The sequence below is a fragment of the Sorex araneus genome, chromosome 4 (genome assembly GCF_027595985.1).
Source record: "Sorex araneus isolate mSorAra2 chromosome 4, mSorAra2.pri, whole genome shotgun sequence".
NCBI lineage: Eukaryota > Metazoa > Chordata > Mammalia > Eulipotyphla > Soricidae > Sorex > Sorex araneus.
The window spans coordinates 221729492-221755000 of record NC_073305.1 but is presented as its reverse complement, the minus strand read 5'-3'; the positions used below and the strand labels follow the sequence as shown (position 1 = coordinate 221755000).

The 25509-nt window shown below is 58.7% G+C and overlaps 2 protein-coding genes across 10 annotated transcripts; one reads left to right on the top strand and one right to left on the bottom strand.

Moving 5' to 3' along the window:
- ELOB (elongin B) lies at window positions 1-3527 on the top strand. Its single transcript, XM_055136507.1, has 4 exons — window positions 1-615; window positions 725-859; window positions 1402-1507; window positions 3016-3527. The coding sequence occupies exons 1-4, from the start codon at window positions 322-324 to the stop codon at window positions 3126-3128; spliced, it is 648 nt and encodes a 215-aa protein (XP_054992482.1). The 5' UTR covers window positions 1-321; the 3' UTR covers window positions 3129-3527.
- On the bottom strand, window positions 3528-21082 carry SRRM2 (serine/arginine repetitive matrix 2). 9 transcript variants are annotated; one of them, XM_055136497.1, is made up of 15 exons: window positions 20849-20987; window positions 17942-18216; window positions 16995-17102; window positions 16577-16741; window positions 16237-16314; window positions 15667-15729; window positions 15542-15574; window positions 15302-15352; window positions 15052-15144; window positions 14207-14399; window positions 6376-12974; window positions 5415-5699; window positions 4310-4423; window positions 4112-4219; window positions 3528-4032 (listed from the first exon to the last, which is right to left on the bottom strand). In XM_055136497.1, exons 2-15 carry the CDS (start codon window positions 18181-18183, stop codon window positions 4023-4025), a joined length of 8142 nt encoding a protein of 2713 aa, XP_054992472.1. In that variant the 5' UTR covers window positions 18184-18216; window positions 20849-20987; the 3' UTR covers window positions 3528-4022. The 9 variants fall into 9 exon arrangements, with proteins under 9 accessions (XP_054992472.1, XP_054992475.1, XP_054992474.1 ...); XM_055136500.1 differs by having other exon boundaries at window positions 4112-4216; XM_055136499.1 differs by having other exon boundaries at window positions 15667-15726.
- Between the last annotated feature and the right edge of the window lie 4427 nt (window positions 21083-25509).

Here is a 25509-nt window from a genome sequence, read left to right as displayed (position 1 = left end):
CGACCCCCGGCCCTCACCGCGGGGCCCGAACGGCCGAGACCGGGCGGGGCCCCCCCGCCGCCCCCCAGGGTGGGCCCGGGAGCGGCGCCGCGGCCTACGGCGGCCGGGAGGGCCAAGCCCAACACCTTCTCAACATGGCCTCCGCGGCGCCCCGACTCGGGCGGGCGCGCCGGCGCCACGACAGCCCGGGCCTCCCACGCCGCCGCCCCGCTCTCGCCGGGACGCGGGGCCCCTCGCTCAGCAAGACCCCCGAAGCCCCGGGCGGGGCCCGCGCCCGGACGGGGCCCGCGCCAGCCGCCGCGCCCCGCCGCCACTCCCAAGATGGAGCCCGGGCCGCCCCGCCCGGCCGCGCGCGCCTCCGCCCCGCCCGCCCCGCCCACCGCCGCGGCCCCGCGCTCAGCGCCGAGATGGCGGCCGCACGCTTCGCCAGAGCTCCCCGCGGCCTCCGCGCTTAAAATGGCGGCCGCGAGGAGCCGGGAGGCGGCGCGGGGCGGGGCGCGGGGCGGGCGCCTCCGCGCGCGGGGCCTGCTGGGGGTCGGCGCGCGCGGGCTGCCGGGAACGGGGCGGAGCGCGGCCGCGCCGGCGCGTCGAGGGGGACAGGCAGCCGCCGCGATGGTGAGCGGGCGCGGGGGGAGGGGCGCCGGGCCGGGCCGGGGGGCGCCGGGGGGCGCCGGGGGTCCGGGCCGCCCGCGGCCCCGCGCTCACGCCGGCCCGCCGCCCCCAGGACGTGTTCCTCATGATCCGGCGCCACAAGACCACCATCTTCACGGACGCCAAGGAGTCGAGCACCGTGTTCGAGCTGAAGCGCATCGTCGAGGGCATCCTCAAGCGGCCGCCCGACGAGCAGCGGCTGTACAAGGTGCGGCGGGCCGGGCCCAACGGCGGCCGCGAGCGCGCGCCCCGCGGCCCGGCGGGGAGGGAAACCGAGGCCCGCGGCCGCCCGCGCCCCCGCCCGCCGCCGCTGCTCCCTTTGTGCGCGCAGGCCCCGACCCCTGCCGCCCCCGGCGTCGCCCCCCTTCGCCCGAGCACCCGGCCCACGTGTCGGAGCGGGGCTCGGCCCTCGGCCGCCGCGCGCGGGGGCCCCGCTCGGCCCAGGCTCAGAGGTCGCCGTGGCCAGGCCCCCTCCGCCCGCCGCCTCCCGGACCTCCCGTCTGTCTGTCTGCCTGCCTGTCTGTCGGGGGGCCACACCCAGCGGTGCTCGGCGCCTGTCCCTCGGCCCGCACTCGGGCGTTATTCCTGGTGGTGCTCAGGGCACCCTGCAGGACGCGGGGATTGAGCCTGGGTGGCCGCGTGCAGGGCTGGCCCCTCCCCAGCGTGCTGTCGCCCAGCGCGCCCCCTGCCCCCGGGGTCAGGGCACAGGCGTCTCCGGGACCTGCTGCTCTGAGTCGCCTCTCTCCGCAGGACGACCAGCTCCTGGACGACGGCAAGACGCTGGGCGAGTGCGGCTTCACCAGTCAGACAGCGCGGCCGCAGGCCCCGGCCACGGTGGGGCTCGCCTTCCGGGCAGGTGAGGGGCAGCGGGAAGGGTGGGGACAGCCAACAAAGAGGGTCAGTGGTTCTTCCCAACCTTGGGACAATGTTTATTTGCCCATCTGGAAAGGAGGGGCTGGGGGTCCGCCTGGGAGTTGCTCCCAGCTCTGCGTCCCACACGCACCCTGGGCACTGCTCGGGGGGCCCCTCCTGGACCCCGGGGTTGCCGACCTGAGCACTGAGCCACCCAGCTTTGTTGCCTGAGGCCATCAGGAGATAGCCCGCCACTGCTGAGGATCCCCCCGCCAAAAAGGCAGCAGATGAGATTGCGTCGGGGAGGAATAGAAGGTGTCGAAGACAGTCACCAAGGCAGCTCACATGTCGGGAGGATCTTTCTGGAAGAAGATAGGTCATGCCTGTGTTCTGGGAACCGTATGTAGTTCCCAGGATGGAACTGGGGTCAGTTGCATCCCGGGTGACCCCGGAGGCAGGACTGTTAAATGCCTGGCTTTGCACTGCCCCAAAGCCCGCTCCGTAGCCTTGGTCGGTGAGCACCGCATCCTGTCCCGGAGACGGGGGCACTGCGGCTTGCCAAGGCCATGAAGTGTGAAGCCAGGGTTAGGTGCAGCCTGCTGGGCCCTGGTCTGAGCTGGGCACTGTGCCAAGCATTATTTTCCTCCCCTCCTGCCCCCCTCATCCCACCCCCACGTTTATGTGTGGGCCAGATTTGGTTGTGCCATATTAAGGACAGGTGAACTGGTTGTGGTGTTGGGGGTGGGGAGAGCCTGGGTCGGGCTGAGAGACACCTGAGAGGACAGTTTATTCCCCCCGCCCTCCGCCCCCACCACCGAGAGAGGGGATAGGTTTCAGCTGTCTGCCCTGTAGGGTGCTGGCTCAGCTGAGGAAGGGGATGGGCGCGCCTCTCACCAGGGCTCTCCGGAGGCTGGGCTAGGTCGGGCCACAGCCCTACCAGGCCATGGGCCCTCACTTGGAGGGGTTCTGCCAGCAGAGACCCAAGGGACTGATCGCAGGTGCTGAGGGCTGAGCACGGGGGGGAATGTTCTGGACTCGGCGCCATGATACGGTGGTTTTCAGTTTTCCAAGACTTGTGTGCTGGGCACAGCCGAAGGGCTAGGGCTGTGGCTCCGAGAGCTTGTCCCGGCGCTGGAACTGTCCCCCTGGAGATGTCTGCGGGGGTGGTCTCCAGTGTGCCGCAGCAGGCCCATCTGCCAACAGTGCCCGTGTTGCCGCCCTGCAGATGACCTCCCTGGGTGGAGAGGGGTCCCCCTGGGTGAGCAAGAAGCACAGGGGAAGTGAAGGCCGTTCCACTCCACATGCCCCATGGCAGCCCGTATCCCAGGAACAGGCTTGGAGCGGTGGGTGCTGGGGTCTTGGTAGGCAGGGAAGTTGCACAGGGTTCCCACTGCTGAGAACCAGATGAAAAGCCATTTTGAATGGGCGATAGCAGCCCAAAGGGAGAGGGGGCTGGGCCCCATGGGATCCTGGCAGGGGACAGTGGTCTCCAGTGGTCTCTGCCTCCGCCAGATGAAGCTTTCGAGGCCCTGCGCATTGAGCCGTTCTCCAGCCCGCCCGAGCTGCCAGATGTGATGAAGCCCCAGGACTCAGGAAGCAGCGCCAACGAGCAAGCAGTGCAGTGAGGGCCCTGTGCCCCCCAAGTCCCCCCCCAATAAAAGATTTGGGTGTCTGCAGGTTGCTGCCTCTTTATCCACACAACCCCCCTAACTCCAGGCATTACCCTCACTCCCCACCCTTGCTTCCCGTCAGCCTGCTAGACCACCTCTGCTCCCCTCCCCCCAGCCAGGGATATGCCCAGAGCAGGGCCTGGCCAGCCTCTGCCCAGGGACAGTCCTTCGACAGTTCATCCTTCGACATCCCCCTCCCCTCGCATGTTGGCTTTGGAGCAATGGCAAACTGAAGCTTGAGTGTTGGTGTCCAGGGGGGTTGTGGAGGGGAGCCCTAGCCACCTGGACAGGCATGGCTGGCCGTGGGCAGTGCCTCTCCCACCCTCACCCCTAATAAAACAGTCTCCAGACGCATTTCCTGCGTTTCTCATTTTTATTCGACAGAAAAAGTCGCTTTTGCTGTACAGATTTTAAAAAACCAAAATGCCTTTAAGAAAGGTGAAAAGTTGGGGGGAGGGGCCACACAAGCTCCCAGGGGGCAGTAGGGCCCGACCACTGCACATCTCACACCCCTGCCTTCCAGGACACCTCTATCAACTTCCAAACCATCATTCTCCCCGCGGGCTGCACTACTCCAGGCCCTTTCGGACTCCCAAGTCTGGGGGTGTCCCACACTATCTCCCCTCCCACAACTCCCATTCTCATTCCCACCCACCCCGACCCCCCCAAAAAACGTGAACCAGGAAGAACTCACAGATTAACATTTCACAGGAACAAAGAAAAAAGGGGGAGAGGGAGGGAAAGAGGGAGCCCTCCCCCCAAGATGCTGCCAGGGTCCAAAGAAGGGGGTCAGACAAGAACCCCATCTGGTTTTTCAAAGAGGGGCGCGGCCGACTCCCACCAAACATTTCATGGAGACCTGCAAGAGAAGAGGACAGAGGTCAGTGCCAGTGTCAGGATGGCCAGCGGTCTCCTGCACGGACAGGGCGTGTACACACCTGGGGGAGCGGTGTCTCACAGCTCGGGGGCTGGGGGTCTCCCTCCTGCGCTTGTGGCCTGGAGAGCGGCTGTCCCCACGCTGGCCTCTGCGGGAACTCCGCTCACTGCTGCAACACAAGGCCAAGGTCAGGTGGGGGAGAAACCCCCACCCCCGCTGGCAGCCCTGGGGCCGGCCCCAGCCCAGCAGGCCGCCCTACCTCTGCTGGTCCCGCGGAGAAGGCTGGGGCGAGGGGCGGCGGCGCTCCGCAGGCGAGTAGCTCAGGGATCTGGAATCTCGGAGGGAGTCAATTGGCTTCCGGGGACTGCGGGACCTGAGGGGGCAGAGCACGTCCCCATAGCACCGCACACTGCAAGACCCACCGGCCAGCACTCAGGACCGCCCCCCCGGGTCCTGACCACCAAACCTCATACCACACAGGGCCAGCCTCAGACCCACCTGTGTCTGCTCACTCACCCATCCGCCCGCACACCATCCACTGAGCGCCCCAACGGGGCAGGGCACGGGGTGCAGCGGGGGACAGATAAAGACAGTCCCTGCCCTTGGAGGGGCTGTCTGGTCGTGAGGAGAGTCAAGGGAGGCTCAAGCCAGCCCCCGTGTGTGGGAAGGAGCCCCGCGAGGGCGGGTGGGCAGGGGCAGGGGCGGGGCGGGGCGGGGCAGGGAAGTCTTCTCCAAGGTGCTGTTTGAGCGGAGTCTTGCAGAACGAGGAGTTCACCAGGCGGACAAGGCAATTCCAGGCAGAAGGAGCATGTCCAAAGGCATGGGGCTCTCCTTACACTGCAAGGCGCCGGGAGTGGCTGGAGCACAGGGCATGTGTGGGGGCGGACAGGAGAGGAGAACACAGGGCAGGCAAGGCCAGTTGGTGAGGAGCCTCACACGCCATTCCCGCAGAGCTGGGCTCTGTCCTGCAGGCCACAGGGCGTCCCGGAAGGATGTGTGCAGTGGAGGGAGGTAACCGGGTGTGCGTTTTAGAAAGATCCCTCTGGCTACGTGTGGAAGAGAATGGCGTGGAGGCAGGGAGACAGGGAGGAGGCTGTGGACAGAGTCGGGAGAAGATGACGATGGCCAGACTGGAGGCCTGGCGCCAGCGCTGGGGACGCTTCAACACTAGGATCCCTGGGGCCAGGTTGCACGTCAGGTCAGGGCCCGGGAGAGGACGGAGGCTAGGACGCCCCCTTTCTGGCCTGAGCACCCTGGAGCGGAGGGGGAGGAGAGCCCGACTCCTCCCGGACGACCAGACACCACAGTCCAGAGCGGCACCCGGGCCCGCACCCCCAAGCCAGCTCCAGCGCGGCCCCACTCACCTCCGCTCGCCTGGGGCTGGCTTCTTGGGGCTGGCAGGCTTGGGTACGGCCTGAGGGCCAGGCTTAGCAGGGGAGGGGGAAGAAGCAGAAGAGGAGGAGGAAGAGGACGAGGACGAGGAGGAGGAAGAGGAGGAGGAAGAGGAGGAAGAGGAGGAGGAGGAGGAGGAAGAGGAGGAGGAGCTGGAGCTGGAGCTGCTAGAGCGTCTCTTCCTTTTGGCTGGGGCTGGCTCCTGAGGACGCCCCTCTCGAACAGCCTCCTTTGGGGCCGGCACGGGGCTGGGGACCCTGTGAGAGAAGAGGAATGTCACCACGAGCCAGGCTGGCCCAGCCCCAACCCTACCTTCCTTGGCCTGGAGGAGCGGCAGTGGGGAGCGAGCCTGCGCGAGGCAGGGCCAGTGAGCAGCGGCCCCGGCTCACCCGGCGTCTAAGGCGCAACAGGCCCGGACCCACAGCCCAAGGGCTCAAGGTTAAACCTCAAGAATGTCCCTGATGGAGGAAGGGCCCCTGGGCTCAGGAGTGGAAGCTGGAGCTGGGAAGTCTCCTTCCTGGACAGCCAAGTTGGGGAGGCCCCTGAGTTGTGCGGGGTGGCTGGGGGAGGGGCCGTCCTGCCTGGAGGCAGGGAGAGGGATGGGATGACCTCTGAAGATCCTTCCAGCCCAGGGAGTTCCTCTTGAGGTCTAACTGCCATCCCTCCTGCTGTAAAATTAAGTCCATTTCCTCTAGTTCTGTCCTCTGTAGAGACGGAAAACTTATCATTATCCTCTGGAGAATTGTCCTTAGGAGACTCTCATCTGTCCCGTTCCTCCCCAACACCCCCCGCCCCAGCATTCTCTTCTACCCAGCTCAAGGGCCAAAACCCCAGACCGCCTCAGAGCCAAGAACCCTGGGGAGAAGTTCACCCTCCACCCGCACCCTCGGCCGCCCATTCCCTAAGCGTCATTCCCAGGCCCGGCCGTCTCACCTCTTCAGTGCCACCTCGGGCTGAGCAGGAAGACTAGAGCCCTCCGAATCACTAGAACTGGAACCGGACGAGGACGAGGACGAGGATGAGGACGAGGACGATGAAGAGGAGGAGCTAGAGGAGGAGGAGGAGGAGGAACTCCGCCGCTCCTTTGCTGACTGCAGGGCAGCCAACGCAGCAGGCTGCTGGGCCCCGGTAGAGGCAAGTGGTTCCCCACCCTCAGAGTGGGCCGCCCCATGGCCGGGGAGCATGCCATTGTGGTCACCAGCAGAGGACGTGGTCTTTGCCACTATCCCAGAGGAAAGGGCCTGTGACCCTGCTCCAGGGGCACTCTGGGTAAGCAAAGACCGGGACTGGTCAGAAAAAGCAGATGGTACAGGGGACCTAGAGCGATCCTGAGCCGCAGGAAGGACGGCCTGTGAGGGCGCCTGAAGCATTCGAGAGGCCGGAGAAGGAGCCCGCTCACACGGCATTCTAGACTGACTGGCGACAGGTGGCGGGGTCCTGGACCTAGCCCGGTCGAGGAGTGGTGGGGAGGTTCTGCCACTAACACGCTCATAGGCAGACAGGGACACCCTGGGGCTAGTGAGGTTGGCCCCAGACAGGGCCGGCGCCATTCTAGTAGGGGCCAACGCCGACGGGGTTCTTGAGCTGGCGATGTTCACAGGAGCGGCAGCGTGGGCAGACCTAGGACCCACCAAGTTTGCAGGGGCTGGTGCCTGGGGTGTTCTGGAGCTAGAAGGGTAGTTTGCAGTAGTCGGGGGGGTGCCAGAACCCGAGAGACTCAAAGCTGCCAAAGCAGCTGGGGTTCTGGCTCCGGCTAGATTCACGGCTGGGCTCGTGGGAGTGCGCGGATCAGCAAGGTTCACAGCTGAAGGTGCCACCGCTGTTCTGGGACTGGTCAAGTTCATGGCTCCCGCCGTCGCCGGCGTTCTTGAGTCAGCCAGGTTGACTGCTGCTGGGATGGCCGGTGACCTGGCACTGGCCAGATTCATAGCTGCTGCAGACGCTGCAGGAATCCTGCTGGCGAGGCTGGCAGCTGGGGCCGTTCGGAGACTCATGAGAGGTACCGGAGCTGGAACCTGGGACATTCTTGCAGCAAGGCCCGCAGCAGACATGGACGGAGGAGGTCGCGCAGTGCCAAGACTGATAGCTGTGAGGGCCAGTGCAATTCTAGACTGAGCATGATTTTCTGGTACAGAAGATCTCGGGTGATCAGGAATTCGGGGCCCCGGACCATCCATCATGGAGCCACCAGCTTGCTGTAGGACAGACATGGGTGCTCTGGAGCTGCCAAGGGGCTCAAGCATTCCAGGTGATCGACAGCGGTCCAGCGGAGTTGGTGACATGCTGGGACGACTGAAGCAGCTCATTCTAGAACTGAGTGCCACTGGAGGGGTCCGAGAGCCAGAATGATTCCTCGTTGCTGGGGGCGTAGCTGAACGTGATCGATCTGAACTACTTCCAGATGCAGAACGCCTGCGGATGGCAGGAGGAGACCTTGTTAAGGACCGCTTGCCTCGTGTTGTTCTTGGAGTTCGGGATCTGGAACGGCGACGGATGGCAAGTGGTGAACGACTTCGAGAACGTTTGCGTGGCAACAGTGGGGTGCGAGACCTCGAGCGGCGTCGAATAGCTGGAGGTGTTCGGGACCTAGATCGACGGCGTGTCACTGGAGAAGTTCGAGAGCGAGACCTCCGCCGCGTCACTGGTGAGGTGCGTGACCGAGATCTCCTCCTCGTGACCGGGGACGTTCTGGATCTTGATCTTCTTCGAGCTATAGGCGAGGTTCTGCTTCGAGATCGCCGCCTGGTTACTGCTGGAGTCCTCGATCTGGACCTCCTGCGTGTCACTACAGGAGTTCGGGAACGGGAGCGGCGGCGAGCAGGTGTTCTGGACCTTGAACGGCGGCGCGTTACTGGTGGTGTTCTGGACCGAGATCGCCTTCGACTCACTGGGGATGCTCTGGACCGAGACCTCCGCCGAGTCACCGATGTTCTAGATCTTGATCGTCTACGACTGACTGGGGAGGTCCGAGACCTGGACCTTCGCCTGCTGACCAGGGGGGTTCTGGACCTGGAGCGTTTCCATGGAGCTGGCGACGTGCGTGAGCGGGAACGCTTCCTAGCTGGGGGTGTTCGAGAGCGGCCTCTCCGGCGTCGGGAAGAAGTTCGGGAACTCTCCTGCCGAGCAGGAGACCGGGAATGGTAACCAGAACCTCCTCTCCGCCTCCGAGTAACCCGGGACCTTGAGCGGCTCCGCTGTCTTCTCCTCGAGGTAGACTGAGAGGACCCGGACCTATCTCGCCGTCGGGCTGTTCTGGTTCTCTCCCTCCTTGAGCGGGACCGAGATCTCTGGAGCCCACGAGGCTTGGGTGAAGGAGAACGGCCTCTCCTCGAAGTCGTCTTAGCGCGAGGAGATGACGCCGATCGCCGCCTGCGCGAAGACCGAGACTTTTCGGCTGGCTCTGGGGAAGACACTGAAGGGCTCCTCCGGCGTCGCGGGGGCGTTCTGGAGCGTGTCTCTGGTGAGGATGACGCAGAGCGGCTTCTACGGGAGAGCCGAGCCTTCCTAGTCAACTCAGGAGACGAGCGAGAGCTGCGCCGGCGAGGCGGAGTCCGACCCTTGGTCTTCGGCTCTGGGGACAACCGAGAACTTCTTCTGGCAGTTCTGGATTTCGGTGGGTGTTCTGGAGACGACTCGGAACTACTGCTTCCTTCAGGAGAAGGGCCTCTGCCTTTGCTCGATGAACCGGACCTGCTTCGTCTGGGGAGGGCCCTTGAGGTCAGAACCTTGGGTTCGGGAGAGGAATCAGAACCACTTTGTGCCCTGGGTACTACCCGTGGCTTCTCTTTAACTTCAGGGGATGAACCCGACTGGCTACGCTGCGGAGAGGGTTGCGATTTGCTGTCAACCTCTGGTGATGAGGACCCAGAGCGACTCCTCTGGCGCAGCGGCACCCGGGCCTTGGCCTTCGAATCTGGAGAGGACTCGGACTCGCTTCTTTCCTGCGGGGAGCCACTGGGTTTCCCATCAGGCTCTTGAGAAGACTCAGACCGACTTCTCTGCCCGAGAGGAGTCCGAGCCACCGTCTTCTGCTCGACTGACGACTCGGACCCGCTTCTTTCTCTCTGAGGGCTAAGCCCCTTGTTCAGTTCTGGAGAGGACGGAGAGCGACTCCGTGGCCTGGGAGTCTGTGGCAAAGCTTTTGGTTCTGGAGAAGAGTCACATTCACTTCTGCCCCTGGAAGGTGTTCTGGGAATGTCTTTCACTCCAGGAGAGGACCCTGACAAACTCTGCCTTGAGGGTGTCCCAGACCCATCTCTGAGTCCTGGGGAAGACCCTGATCTGCTTCTCCTGGAAGGAGTTCGAGGTAAACCGTCTTTCAGTTCAGGAGAAGATGCAGAACTACTGCGTTCCCTTGAGGGCGTTCTGGGCATAGCATCGTGTACAGGTGAAGCGGCGCTTTGATTGGATGATATTCCAGCCTTTTCACCTGTCTCTGGGGATAACTCCGAACTGCTGCGTCTGGAGGACCTTGTTGATTGTTCTTTCACATCTAGAGTTGGCTCTGTCTCTGGCTGACTGGGAAAAGGTCCATTCAAATCTTCTTTAACATCTGGAGAAAAAGCAGTATTCATTTCTGCCAAAGAACTCGAATTTCTAAATCCTAATGGTGACCCAAAGCTATTCTCCCTGGCAGGGGAGTTAGACAGTTCTTTATGTTCTGGAGAAAAATGTGGCCCACTCCACGTGGAAGCCACTGCAGGGACTGCTGCTTCCAAAGCAGCCTGTGACTGACCTTGGTCAAGAGTCAAAGCCACAGCAGGCCTTTCGTCAAGCTCAGGAGAAGACTCCAAGTTACTTCCAGTCATTTCCTTACGTTCTGGAGACAAATGGGGGGGCATCTGGCTTGAGGAATCTTCGAACCTCTCTACCACCTCCATCGACTCATCCTGGCTTGGCTTACTTATACTTTGGTCTCTTGCATGAGGAGATGACGCAACGCCAGCTCTGTCTCTCGATGGAGTTCTAGGTGTGTCTCTGAGCACTGGTGAGAACTCCAGTCTATCCTGTGGCAGAGGGCTCAATTTATCTCTGCCTTTAGGAGATGAGGCAGTGAGATCTTCCTGAAGGAGGAAGCTTGTTTTCTCTCTCAATTCAGGAGATGGCGCCAATCGACTCTGCCCCAGAAGAGACTTAGCGTCCACTGCAGGATAAAGGGAAGAGTCAGACTGTGCCATGCTCTGCTCAGGAGACATTCCAGATTTCAGCCCAGGACTTATCGACAATTCACTTCTATCTAGCTGTTTTGGAGATCTGAGTGCCAGATCAGCAACTGGAGATGAGGAACTGGACTGGCCACCCTTCGATGCCTGTGACTTATTCTGCAGAGATGGAGATGCAGAGTGGCTCTGTCTCATCTCTGGAGTCGGAGGATCAGACCTGTGGTCTGGTGAAGTCTGAGACTGTCCTTTCTGTAGCCAAGATGAAGAGCAGAGATGGCTCTCTCCGGAAGGTGTACTGGGTTTTACTCCTGCACAGAGAGGGGCAAGTCCAGAGCAACTCTGTGCTACTGAGTCCATAGTCTTCTCACTGGAACACGGTGATTTTGATTCAGACAGACTCTGCCTAGGTGGTGTCTGGGGCTTTACTTTGGGGCTCGGTGAAGCAGATCCTGAGTGACCGTGTCTTGGTGGTGCCCCAGGCTTCACTTTGGTATCTGGCGAGGAGGACCGAGAACGGCTATGTCTCTGTAGCAATCTGGAGTCCACTGTAGGGCAGGGAGACTCTGATCGACTTGGCCTTGGGGGTGTTTTAGATGTCACCCTGGCAGGGCTTGGAGAAGAGGAGCCAGAGCGGCTGTGAGCTGGCGACGTGACCGCTTTCACCCTGGGCTGTGGAGAGGACGACCCGGATCGGCTCCGTCTAGGTGTGCTAGACTTCACTCCGGGAGGAGGGGACTCAGGGCCGTGAGAAGGGGCGATCCTCGATTTCATTTCGGGGTCAGGAGATTCAGAATGACTTCGTCTTTCTGTCACTACAGATTGTTCGTTCGCTTGGGGACTTGTTACAGACCCTTGCCCAGGTGGTGTTCTAGATTTTACTTTAGGCTGAGGAGACGAACTGGAACAACTCTGTCTTGATGGCGTTTTAGACTTCTGATTAAGAGGCGGAGAACCGGAGTGACTGCGTCTTGATGGCGTTCTGGACTTAGCTTTAAGTTGAGATGATCCCGAGCGACTCCGCCTGGGTGGTGTTTGAGATTTCTGTTTCGGGCCTGGAGAGGACCCGGAAAGGCTCCGTCTCAGAGGCAAGTGAGATTTTGCTTTGGACCGAGGTGAAGAGAGGGACCGGCTCCGTCTTGAAGAAACCCGAGATTTTTTCATGTCTGGACTTGAGTTGGATCTGCTCCTCCTCTGTGATGTTCTGGATTTGTTCTTCCTCTCTGATGATGAGCCAGACCTGCCTCTTCTCTGGGGTGTTCTAGAATGAGATCTCCCTCGCCTGACTAGACTTCTGCTCCGTGATCTTCGTCTTGCGGGTGTCCTCGATCGAGATCTCCCTCTCCTAGCTGGGGTTCGAGAGCGTGAGCGACCTCGTCTAGCTGGGGTTCGAGAGCGTGAGCGGCCACTCCTCCTGGCTGGAGTTCTAGAGCGTGAGCGACCTCGTCTAGCTGGGGTTCGAGAGCGTGAACGGCCGCTCCTCCTGGCTGGAGACCTACTCCGAGAGCGCCGTCGTAATGGTGACCGGGTTCTAGACCTGCGCCTAGCAGGTGTTCTAGAACGGGACCTGCCCCTCCGGGCTGGTGTCCTAGACCTAGACCTACGCCTGGCAGGTGTTCGGGAGCGAGATCTCCGTCTGGCGGGTGTTCTAGAGCGAGACCTGCCCCGTCTGGCGGGTGTTCTAGAGTGAGACCTGCCTCTAACGGCTGAGGATCTAGAGCGAGACCTGCCTCGCCTTGCTGATCTAGATCTGCCTCTTCTCTGGTTATTTCTGCTCCTGGACCAGCCTAGTCGCTGCGGTGACCTAGAGCGGCCACGTCGCTGGGGACTTCTAGATCTTCCCCACCTCTGTGCAGAGCGGGACCTGCGCCACTGAGGTGACCGGGAGCGAGAGTGGCCTCTCTTGGGAGGGGTTCGCGATCTCGATCGCCCCCTCTTAGTAGTGGCAGGGCTCCGAGACCGGCCCGCCCTTCGGGGAGGAGTATGGGAATGCGATTTATCCCTCTTGGCTCGGCCATGGGAGCGACTCTTAGATGCGGGAGAGGAAGAAATCTCTCTGCGAGACCCAGGAGCCGGGGTGGGTTTAGGACTTTCAGGGGAAGAGCTGGCTTGCCGAGAGACTTTGGTAGGTTGAGGGGACGGCGGGCAGCTCTCTGAAGAAGACTGGGGAGGTTTCTCAGGAGACTTAGGTGGCGAACGGCCCCGGGGTGGGGAAGCCTCTGTGGGGGGATTCACTGGCTCCTGACTCAAAGGGGCTGTCACAAGGGGTTCTGGGGAGCCTCCATGTTGCTCAGCAAGGAGCGGAGTAGGAGCAGGTGGTTCTGGGCCTGTGCTGCTCCTTTCCGGAGAGGGACTAGGTCGAGTTGCAGATTTCTAAGAGTGGAAGAGAGAGTAGGGAAGGGACATGTAATAAACAAAAATTCTCATCACCCCTGAGACCCCAACATACGTTCCACAAGATTTCCACTAATATACCCCATTACACCAACTAGTCTTTTTCTTCCTCATAAAGTCACATTCATTCAATTACAAAGAATCATACCAAATGAGAAAAAACATGACTCAAAGATCTCAGAAACTAGAGAAAATACAAAATGCAAACAAAAGCACTAGATTTTATAACTGAACACAAAATACTGTAAGAACAAAAGCAAAGGTGTTTGGCAATTAAAAAAAATAAAACCATGTCCTTAAAATGCTATGATTTAACCCTTCGAAAATAACTGGGGGGGGGGGGCGCCACAAGCAAAGTGACTGCTCAAAGGGCAAGGTACTTGCCTTGCTCCAGGCCAGTCTGGGTTGCATCCCCCACACCACCCCCTGGAGTGATTCCTGACTGAGCACAGAGTCGGAGTAAGTAATCCTGAGTAAGCCCTAAGCACCACTGGTTGTGGCCCAAAAATCAAAACATCACCACCAACAAAAAAACCTACGGAAGCACAAGAAAAAAAAAGGTTTGAGAAGAGTTTGTGAAATAGACTAGAATGGACAGGAAGATAAAGGAGGCCAAATTTTATATGTATATGTACATACACATAGTGTATGTGTATTATAGAAATTAAAATACAGATGAACAATAGAAAGTGAAATTAAATTAATATCCTGAAGTGTTTTAACTTCTAATTTGCAAAATATGGATGACATGGAAAATAAGGGTGCTAAGAAATACAAAATGTATACTATTAACTGTTGAATAAGGCACGGTTAGGTTACAGACTAAAGTGAAGAGAGTGCATATAGGGGAACATATAGTGCTAACCAGGCCAAGAGAGAGCGATGCCTTCAAAAGTACAGGCAGCAACCAAGGGAGTTGAAAAATATTTGGTGAGCCATAACATTTAATCAAACTACAGGCGTTAAAGTAGTAAACGTAAAGCTTTGTTCCAATTCTCAGTACATGTAAAAAACAGGACACAGACAAAAAAAAAAACCTACGTTTGAAAGCCATAAATCAATAATCTGAAGATGCACGAGAAAACTTGATAGCTAGGAGAGAAATGAAAAACCAATTTCTTTCTCTTCAGTTCTTAACACTTCTCTCACTTCAAGTACCTGTCCTACACCCACAGCACTGCAACCTACAAGCCATCAACTCCGGAGCATACCTCCTTTTTATCTTTGTCTTCGTAAGGGTTGCCGGGCTCCTTTGCAGAGGGCTCGGGGCTGCCAGGCTGCCCTGTGGAGGTGATACCTGGGTCCCTGGAAGGTGCATCTCCCTCCCCTCGGCACTGAGAGGCAGGGGAAGGGCTTCGCCCAGTCAAGGCAGTAGGATGTGTTTTAGCTGCAGCACTCCGAGACCTGAAGGAAGCAATTGAGGATGAGGAAGAAAAGGGAAATCAGTTCAGGGGACAATGGGAAACCCCCGCCCAAGCTCCCAACCTCCTTTCTTCACTGTTCAACCCTCTTCCAAAAAACACTTATTCTTAAGATTCAAACCGCTCCTACTGAAATTCAGGTCCAGCTCACATTTGTCCTTTTCCCAACACAATCCCCAAAAATGTTCTCCCTTAACCCCTTTTTACCCCACCCCCATTCCCCCCAAGCCCTCCACCCATCCCATTCCCTACCCACTTCATTCACAACTCACCTCTTAGCCCACCTCCTTCAGGAAGCCTTCCCCGATTAAGGAAGCCAGGGCAAGGATTCCTTCCTCCCCCAGACACCACGAACAAACCACCCTCCCCCCCTATTCTGGCAGTCCATATACATCAGAACAAAACAAAAAAAATAAATAACAAAACAAAAACAAAAAAACAACAGAAAAAAAAGAGAAGGGGAAATGTATATGTCTGTCCATCCTGTTGCTTTAGCCTGTCAGCTCCTAGAGGGCAGGGACCGTGTCTTCCGAATGGTCTGTGCAGCGCCTAGCACACCGTGGGCGCTCAATAAATATTAAATTGATTAACCCACAAATCCCTTTCCCTCCCCTTCCTCCTGGACCACCCCTTACCGACTGCGGGAAGTATCGGAAGAGGACGCCGAATCAGCAGAGGTTGAGCGGTGAGCTCGGCGGCTCTTGGGGGCTGGTGTTGTACTTCGAGAGCTGCAGGAAGACCACCACCATGAACTCAGGGGGCTGGCACACCTATGCCAGATTCAGCTTAGCCATCCCTCCCCTTTATCTGCCAGAGACTCATTCTACCCTACCTCTCTCAAGTGGCATTCATTTGCCAGGGCAAATTCCCCACAAATTTACTCACCGCTTCCGCTTCTTGTCCTTAGATTTACGTTTGCTCTTTGGAGTGGGAGACCTGGGAGAAAAGGGCAAGACTATTAAAAATAATCCTTTCTTGAAAAGGGACAACCAAAAGCAAAAAAAAGTAAGTTATTACACTAGAGGAAGGAATTGACCTTTACTCCAAGAAACCCTTCAGAGAGCAAGCAAGGCCACTGTTCCATGTGCTGCTATGTCCATATATGCCCCCCCAGAGAGCTCTTACCTATGCTTCCGCTTCTTGGATTCAGATTCTGACCTATTGGGGAAAAGAGAAAAACCGTAAACCACTACCTGCATCCCAAGTCTTGCAGCTTCTCTGTAATTGTTCTATGCGCTCCCACATCATACCTGTGCTTTTTCTTCTTCGAGCTCTTCTTCCTCTCTCGTCTAGGAGAGCTGCTTTCTGACCTGCTAAAGATGGGTTAAGAAACAAGGTAACTCTGGGGCTGGAGGGAGAGTACAACGGATAGGGAGCTTGCCTTGCACTCGGAGTTCCCCAGTTCCCTCAGGAAATAAGCCCTGAGCATCACCAGGTACTAGCCCCACCTCAAACTGGCCTCCCAAAACAAACCAAACAAGGTCACTGTGCTGGGCTCCTTCCCTTCCCCTCACTTTTGTAACTCATTTCCAAACAGACTACTAAGGCAAACAAATCCGATGGCCCTAACTGGTCTTAGATCTAAACCCAGGACCTTTATTAAACTTAGCCGTGACAAGGCAGATACCACACCTCCTTACATCAACAAATCTCAAAATGAGAAAGAAAATCCCAGAACCTAAAATTTACAGATGGTCAATTAGTTGCTGCAAAATCAACCACTTCTGACTCACAGAAATCACGATTCTCTATTTTCAGGATAGGAAAGAGTTCTGATAGGGTTGGTTCTGACTACTTCAATAAGTACCTAGCTAACTTACCGTCCTCTATCTTTCTTCTTTTTCTTCTTCTTTTGCTTTGGAGTTGGTGAGCGTGAACTGCTGGATTCCCGAACAAGGCTAGGAAAAGACAGAATGCAGAACAGATCGATAGCAGAACAAATTTCCCTGGACCTTTCAACTTCAGAGGAACAACCGTATGAAAAGAAGTAATCCACAAAACAACAACAAAAGTACAGTACTTTCTGCTAGGAGTAATTCTTGAGTACAAAACCAGGAGTTACCCCTGAGCACTGCTGGGTGTGGCCCCAAAACAAAATTTTTAAAAAAGGAGTCCTTAGAATCACGAAGAAGCTGACAGTGGTTTTTCAGTCTTATGTACCTATAAGGTTTCGGGGGCTCAGGAGCTGACTGTTTGGCTTCTCGAGCACGACGCTGAGGGTCAAAAGAGCTGCCATCCACATAGGAATCACTGATGCCAAAGGCAGCCCGGAGTCGCTCGTTCTTCTTCTCATTCAGTTCTGCCATCTGGTGAGTCTCAGTTACCCTAGAGAGGAGGAGGACAAAGGTCTGTAGGAGAAAGCATACAGCACAGCCAACCAGTTCTGTGTGGTGCAGGGCTCAAATTCAGGAACTCATACACGTACAGCCTGTGCTCTCTCACTGAGTTTATGCACCGCTGGTCCAGCCACACAATTTTAACAGAAGCCAACGATCACAGAAAAGAAACATGAGCAGGAAGTCCAAGGTATGAAAGGATAGCGAGAGCAGCAGCAATCAAAGGAGAGTGGAACACTCACGCTGGCCTCTGCCCTGGGGTCTCCTCCTTGCCCCCAGGGTTCACATCCTTCTCCAGCAACATGAGTCGAAAGGTAGCCACTTTTTCCTGAATTTGCTGTTCCTCGTACCTGAAGAACAAATCCCTTCAGGGTTAGAGGTTGACTAGAGAGATCCCCCGTCCCAGTTCTCATTCCCAAGGGGTCTCCCTTTCCTCTCCATGCACACATAGAACTTTTCACTCACTGTCACCCACAAGCCCCTCTCCTCTCTAAAATCCTCATCTGTCTTCCCTTCACTTACTACAGCCTCTAGAACAGTGGATTTTAAACATCCTACACTCCAAGGGCTAAGAGAGGAAAGTTAAGCTCAGTCCCAGATGCTCCTCCCACACGAGAACAGGTCTTTCATCTCTCGGGATTCCAAAGGAAGGCGCACTGTGTAACATGGGTGCTACTGCTGAGGTTTGAAAACCACTGCTCTAAAAGGGTTTCTGTCTAAGTGTTTCTCGTCCAAAATTTCACCTTACGACCCACCCCATAATCCCCTTATCCAGGTATTCTTCCCATTCCTTTTTTTCCTGCTTTTGCTTTTCTCCAAGGCCTCAATCCTTAAATCCATCTGTCCTTCTCTACCAATGACAATCATCTCTCACCTGACCTATCTCCGCTGTCGGGTCTGATGTCCCACCTGTCCCTGAGAGCATTCTCCTCTCAACGCCCCCCTTTCTCCGTGTGCCTCCATCTACATAAATCGGACTCCCTCAGGCTCCCCTTCATGTCTTAAATAGGTCCCTAGTCACCCACTCTGAAGTGTCCCTTAACTCAACTTTCCATTTCCTGGCTCCTTTGCCTCCTCCCCTTCTACAACTTCTCTCCAGACCTCTCAAGCGCCCTAAGCTCCCTAGATCCCACCACAAAGCCCCAGGCCCTGCACTCAGTGCTCGGCTCTCCCCCAGCCCTCCCCTCACCCCTGCTCTTCCATCATCTCCTCCAGCTCGAGGCATCTCAGCTCCACGCGCCGCTTGCGCTCGTGGTCCAGGATGTCAGGATTAGGCCGCTTCACCAAGGCAGCCTCCAGGCGCCGCAGTTCCTCCTCTCCCTTGTAGTCAGGCCGCTCACCCCGGCGGCCCCGCACCAGGGACAAGTTGCGCTGGACGTAGCCGTTGGTGCCGCTGCCCCGGGGCGTCGGCAGCCCGATCCCGTTGTACATGGCCCCGTGCCCGGGGTGGGGGCACCACCGCTCCTGAGGGGGAGCGGGGAGACACGGGTCAGGCCCCTGGCCCCAAACTAAGCACCTGCCACCACCCAAATCCCTGCTCTTCTTCATCCCTATTTCAACACGTATCTCCACACAGAACCTCACAGTGCTTCTGTAATCCTCCTGGTCTCCTAAGAAACCCCTTCCTTGTCCTTCCCACACAACCTTTCACCAGATCAGCACCCAGCTCTTACAGCCGTTTCCCTCAATGTGCAAGTCACCCGTTCCTGCTTACACCTGGATATTCTTCCACGCTACACAAAATTATCCTATTTTCCTTGGACCCCCAATACACAGAGGCAGCATATTCATCAACTACTCAAAATGGCATCCAAATAGCCAGCATTATCAGTGACATTCATTGGCCTGCAGTCGTCCAAGCCCAAAGGGTCTTCCAAAAGCTGACCAAGATTTCAGACTACCCTGTTATGAGTGCAAAACAGACCGGAGAGTCCCTAAGCACCCAACAGGACTGGCTGCTTCAGATAAACCTCACACACGGACTGCCGGCCAGCGTGCACATCAGAAACACAAGCTTTGGATACATCACCCTCAGAGTCCACCTGCGGCGCTAAGTAGCCATTTTCTTGATAACAATATTTATACCAACGATCCTGGCTCCAAATTCCTCTAATTTCCTTACCAACAGCATTTCACAACTTGCAGCTCACCCAGTCTCGCTAGCTCCTTGCTTGTTAAACATTACCTGTTCTCCACTCAATGTTCTCAACACAAACAAGGCTCGTCTGTCCCAACGACTTCCATCTCTTCTCTTCATTCCTTACCCTAAACTTCTGCAGAAAACCCCCACTCTTTACACCTCACTTTCACTAACGTCAAATTATGGGCCGTTCCTTGCAGGACCTCAGTTCCGCTTCCTAGCTGTTCCTGGCAGCCCTGCCCCACACTCCACGTTACCTCCATACCTCCCACAGGAGTCTATCCTTCCGACTTGTCAGAACCCCAGCGTGATTCTGCAGGGCCCTCAAAACCCTGTTTTGCTTACTTAGATTGCTTGCCTACACCTATTTCCTTCTCCAATTCATCCTGTCAGAGCATGAATGTGTGAAGGAGTATTGCCCCAGAGGAGAAACCCACACTGTAAAGTGGAGCGATCACTGAACGTTGAGGGAAAAGACAAGGGGAGCAGGGAGCGAGGCGGAGGAGGGGGCTGTTTTTTTCAAGTTCAAGAAACATGAACACCCAGGACAACGTATTCCATATATACACACACCTGTACAGATCCAATGCACGGAGAAAGAAAACCTACCTCTAGATCAGTTTGAATACACCCCACCCCAGGTATATGCCCAACCCCAGAAGGAAAACTGCAGAGAAATTGGAAAACAAAAAGATAACCATATTGCAGTTAAGGAGTAACAAAAAAGGCAAAAATCTAGGAAAAATGCAAAAGCCTGAGAAAATGAAACTTTGTAGCCGAAGAAATTAATTTTTCTTTCAACCCGGTTTCCTGGTCTCAATACCAGTCTCCCCAATCTGAATCTAGGCCCTCCTTTGCCTCTCTGTACCCTAATTTCTGCTCCACCCCAACGTCCCCGACCTGCAATTAATAACCATTCACCCACACTTCCATACCACCTCACACAACAATCCTCCCACGCCCATGGGAGGGAAAACCAGTAGCTGCTATCCCCAAATGGGTACTGAGTCACAACGGACAGGGCGCCCTTTTAGGAAGTAAAAACCGAGGTTTGAAAGGGGGGTCGCGGGGCCCGGACCCACGGCGTTCAAAGCCGTGCTCGAGCCACCGAAAATGAAAACGGGACCAGAGCGCACATCGACACGCATCCAAGTGACCAGAACCGCGAACCTGACAAACTAGGGACTCGGAACGTCGTTCCAACCGTGGGCAGGCAGGAGCGGACCCGAGCGGAAAGCAGAAAATAAAAAGCTGCCGAGACAAAGGAGACCGTCTTTCCTAGCACCGTGTCGCGGGGGGCGGGGGGCGGGAGGCCGGGCTGCGGAAACCCGGGGGGACGAAGATTCCAGAAGCAAAGCCCGCTGAAAACGGGCGAGGGGCGCGGAAAAAACGGTGCCCGGGCGGCCCAGCCCCCCCGCCCGCGCTCCGGAGGCCCCTGCGGCGGGCGCAGCCGAGCCCGGCCCCGCGGCGGCCCGGAGCGGGTCTCTCCGGCGGGGGCGACCGGCCTCGCCGCTCCCGCACGGCCCCGGGAGGGGGCAGAGCGCCGCCCGCGCCGCCCGCACGTACCTAGGCCCAGTCCCCCGGCCGCCGCCGCCCGCCGCGCCGAGGCCGAGCCGGGAGGAGCCCCCGCCGCCGCCGCCGCCGCCGCCAAAATGTCGGCCGCGCAGCTGCCAGGGCCTCGTCGCTAGCGTGGGGGAGGCGAGCGCCGCGCGCGCGCGCGCGAGCCCGAGCGCCACCGGCCGCGCGCGCCGTCGCCGTGGGGGAGGGGCGCCGGCGCCCCCGCGCCCTGGGAACCGCTAGGAGGGGGAGGGGAGGGCGCGGCGAGCCCGACGCCGCGCGAGCCCCGGGCGGCGAGTGCGCGTGCGCGCGGCGGCCGGGCCGCGCTCTGCGCACGGCGGCTCCGCGCCGGGCCGCCGCCCCTCCCCCACCTGCTGCCGCGCTCCCGCGCCCTCTCACCCGCCGCCTCCGCCCGCCGCCTCCGAGGGGAGAGGTCCAGTCGCCGCCGCCGCCGCCGCCGCCGTCCGAGCTCCGCGCTCCCGAAGGCCTGGAGTGGCCGCCCGGCCGCGCCGCGCCGCCCGCCTCCACCGACCACGACGCCTCCTCGCCTCCTCAGGGGCCGCAGCGGGCTCCGACTGCGCCACTCGCACCCCGCCTGGGCCGCGCCGCGCGTCAGCACCACTCGCCGCGCGCGTCAGCACGTCGAAGCGCGCGCACCACGGTGCCCGCCGGGAAACGGAGTGCGCCCGGGGCCAGTGCGCAGGCGCCGCGCCGCGCCGGGAAGTGTAGTCGCCGCCCGGCCCGGCCCCGCGGCCGCGGCCTCCCCGCGGACTACGACTCCCGGCGGCCGGTGCGCCGGGGGCGGAGTCGCACCCCGAGCCGGCCGCCCGCCCGCCGCCGCGCGGGGCGCTCCGGGAGCTGTAGTTCCGGCGCGGCGCGGGCGCCTGGAGCCCTGCGGCCGCCCCTGCCCCCGCGCGCGCCGCCATTTTGTCTTCCCCGGTCGCGGGGGCCGGGCCGCCGGGAACGCGGGTCTCGGCGGCGTGGGGAGGCCCCCGCCGGGGCGCCTCCAAGCCCGCTCGGGCCTGGCCGGTCGCCGCGCGCCCGCCAGCCTCGGCCGCCTCTGGCCTGCGGGGGCGGGGAGGCGCCGGCCGCCCCGCGAGGCCCCGCGCACGTGGGGGGCGGCCCGGCCCGCGGCCGACAAAGGAGCCGTCGCCCGTGTCCCGCGGGGCCCCGCCGGGCAGCCTCAGCCCCACGTCCCCGCAGCCCGCCCGGGACCCCGAGCGCCCCCAGGAGTGGCCCACAACCAAAAAGCCCAGCTGGGCCGGCGCGACGGTTTGAGGGAAGCGTTTCGTGGCGCTCAGGCGCCCGAGTCGCGTCCTGCGGGCAGGGCCGCCCGCCCAGCCGCCTGCAGGGTAGCGGCTCGCCCGGGCCCTCCGCGTGGGGACGTGCCGAGGGGTCACTCCTGGAGGGCCTGGGGAGCCCAGGGGGCCGCGGGCGAGGCGGGCATCTGGGGGGGCAGAGATGGGGCTGCGGGAGGGCGCTTGCCGGGTGCTCGCCTCCCCAGGCTCAATCCGCCCCGTTCCCTATGGGCTCCGAGCACTGCGGAAGGAATTCCCCGTGCAGAGCCACAAAGCTCTGAGCACCGATGGGTGTGGCCCCCTCCCCCCAAAAACGAGGCAAGCGTCTTACCCACTGCACTCACTTTCAGGCGCTTTATAGAAATTTGTATTTTAATGAAGTCCAATTCATCTCAGTGTAGTCTGAGTATTCTTAAAGTGTCACTTGTATCACTTTGTCATCCCGTTGTTCTTAAATTATTAAGAATGTATTTGAGGGCCTGAGCGATAGGGCAGCTAGGAGGGCGTTTGCCTTGCACACGGCCGGCCTGGGTTCAATTCCCAGGCATCCCATATGGTTCCCTTGAACACCAGCAAGCGCCACCAGGAGTAATTCCTGAGTGCAGCGCCAGGAATAACCCCTGAGCATCGGTGGGTATGACCCAAAAAGGAATAAAAAAAGTATTTGGGAAAAAAAATGAATATATTTGAGGCACCGGAGTGATAGTCCAGCAGAGAGTGGGTTTGCTTTGCACACGACCAATCTGGGTTCGACCCCCAGCATCCCAACACCAGCAGGAGTAATTCCTGGGTGCAAAGCCAGGAGTAAGCCAGGAGTAATTCCTGGGTGCCAAGTGAGACCCAAAAGTCAAAAACAAAAATAATTGAGTGTCCAGTGATGGTACAGGAGGTAGGGAAGTTGCTTTGCACGTGACTGACCCAGGTTCAAGGCCTGGCACCCTCTGTGGTCCCTGAGCACTGCCGTGACTGATCCCTGAGCACAGATCCAGGAGGAAGCCCTGAGCACAACTGGGTGGGACACACACACAATAAAAGGATATATTTGTTGGGTCTGATAACCACCACGGATGTCTGAAAAAAAAAATTGGGGGGGGTTGAAGAGAGTTGGTACAGGGTCAGGGTATGCCCGTGACGCTAACCCTGGTCAGCCCCCAGCGTCACATAGGGTCCCCGAGCACCGCCAGGATGGCCCCTGAGCACTGCCACACGGGACCCGAACCCCACGAACGTGGCTGGGCCTGGTTTATTGAGTGCCCGCTGCCTCTGTCGCCTGGAACCGGGAGTCTGGAACCAGTTCCAGGGGCCTCAGTCCCGGAGCCTCCCGCAGCCCTCACTGCCCCAGGCTCCAGGGGGCTCAGTCTCCCGTCCTGCTGCCTTCCTGCAGGGTGGCAGGACTCCTCCCTGCGCCCCGGATAGGGACCCAGCCCCTCCTAGGATCCCGCCTTTCCTGCGGGGCCGCAGGGACCCTTGCATCAGAGCTGCTGATGGCTGCGGTGTGTGAAGAATCCAGGACCAAGAGGGGCTCAGCAGGGGCAGAGGCCACGTTCCACTGGCACTGCCGGCAGGGACTCAGTGCCCCCACCCACGTGTCTCTGCCTCCCACCAGGAAGAAAACACAGAAAGGAGAAAAGGAGCTCGCCCTCTGACAAGATTCCTGTGCTTTGCAGAAACTTGCTTCCCCCACAAGGGCAGGCGAGCCACCCGCAGCCAGGATCCTCTGCTGCACTTTCCGGCTGGCCAGGCAGGACGGGCTTCAGGTCGCTGTCAGCGCTAGACAAGGTGGCCACGCCCCACCTGGGGGCGGCAGGTCAGCGAGGCTCGGGAGGGTCTGGGTCTGCTTCCTGGCAGAGATTGAATGGCCCTCAAGCGGGGGCTGCGGGCCTAAGCCATCTCTGACCTCCCGGCTGCTTTAAGCTTTCCAGCTAGCCTGGGGTGCGGACTTGGGGTGGCGAGCTCTGCCCTGTCCTGGCAGAGGTTCGCTGCTTCCTTGTGGCTGAGAACCCAGGACGCCGGAGGTGGGGAGACCATGGCCCGGGGGTCTCGGGCCCCCGAGTCATCTGGGGGACCAGGCTCTGGGAGCTACTCCTGGGAAACTGAGTCCCCTGTGGCCATCTGTGTGCCGTGTGCCACAGCCTCTAAGGTTCCCTGCCCTGCTTCTCCCCTGCAGAAATCCCTGACACTAGTGGCCACAGGGCCTGCCGTCTTCTGGCGGGGTGTCGTAGTGATTTCGGGCTGTGTCACCTACTACAACGTGCAGGAGCTCAAGGTCGGGGCATGCCTAGGACGGGGGCAGAGCCGAGGGGACGTTCCCCATTAGCTCTGAGGTGACCCATTGCACCAGCACCGCAGGACCCCCGGCACTGCCGGCAGGGACTCAGTGCCCCCATGTGTCTCTGCCTCCCACCAGAAAATAAAAGTTTCCAGAGAGCATCCGGCACAGGAAACTGTATTAGGGAATAGGACGCTGCCAAGAAGGGGGAACATAGCACAGAGGGTATCACTTGTATCATTTGTATCACTTTTCTTCCCGTTGATTTTCGATTTGCTCAAGCAGGCTCCAGTAACGTCTCCATTTGTCCCTGTCTCGTGCTAGTGTAGCCCAATGATATCTGCTCGCTCCAGGAACAGGAAGAGCCTAAAAAATTACTTTTTTTTTTAATTTTATTTAATTATTCACTTTTGGGGTCCCATCCGGCGATGCACAGGGGTTACTCCTGGCTCTGCACTCAGGAATTACTCCTGGCGGTGCTCAGGGAACCATATGGGATGCTGGGAATCAAACCCAGATCCGCCGCATGCAAGGCAAATGCCTTCCCCAGTGTGCTATCGCTCCAGCCCCACCCCAAACCTTTCATTCAGGGTTTTGAAGAAGAAGTCTGACCATCTCGTTGGTGGGCGGCCATGCGGTCTTTTGATGTCCCGTGGAATCCAGTCGGTAACAGCTCTAGTCCAGCGGTCATCTCTGAATTGCATTACATGTCCGGCCCATCTGATCTTTTCTTCTTTTTGGGTCACACCTGGCGATGCACAGGGGTCACTCCTGGCTCTGCACTCAGGAATTACCCCTGGCAGTGCTCAGGGGACTATATGGGATGCTGGGAATGGAACCCGGGTCGGCCGAGTGCAAGACAAATGCCCTACCCGCTGTGATATTGCTCCAGCCCCCAGCCCATCTGATTTTTTGATGTCTTGGCAAACGAGACAATGTCCCTGATTCTTTTTTTTTTTTTTTCTTTTGGGTCACACCTGGCGGTGCACAAGGGTTACTCCTGGCTCTGCACTCAGGAATTGCCCCTGGCTGTGCTCAGGGGACCATATGGGATGCTGGGAATCGAACTCAGTTCGGCCGCGTGCAAGGCAAACACCCTACCCGCTGTGCTATCGCTCCAGCCCCAATGTCCCTGATTCTTGATCGTCGATAGAGGTTGGAACTCCGGATTCCTTCTCTCACTTGAGTAAGACGTGATACTCCTAGCATAGCTCTTTCGATTCCTCTTTGGGATACCCGAATAGCGTTCTCATCCTGTTTGCGTAGGGCCCAGGTCTCTGAGGCATATGTTAGTGTAGGAAAAATGGTGGAGTCGAAAAGATGTGCCCGGAGCCGGAGGTTCTTCGTCCTTTTAACCACTTCTTCAATGCTCTTGAAGGCGTTCCACGCTGCTCTCTTTCTCATGCGCAGTTCTGGTGCCAAGTCGTTCCTCATGTTGAGTTCTTGACCCAGGAACTACATTCAGAGATGTTTGTTCCATTGAGAGCAAATGG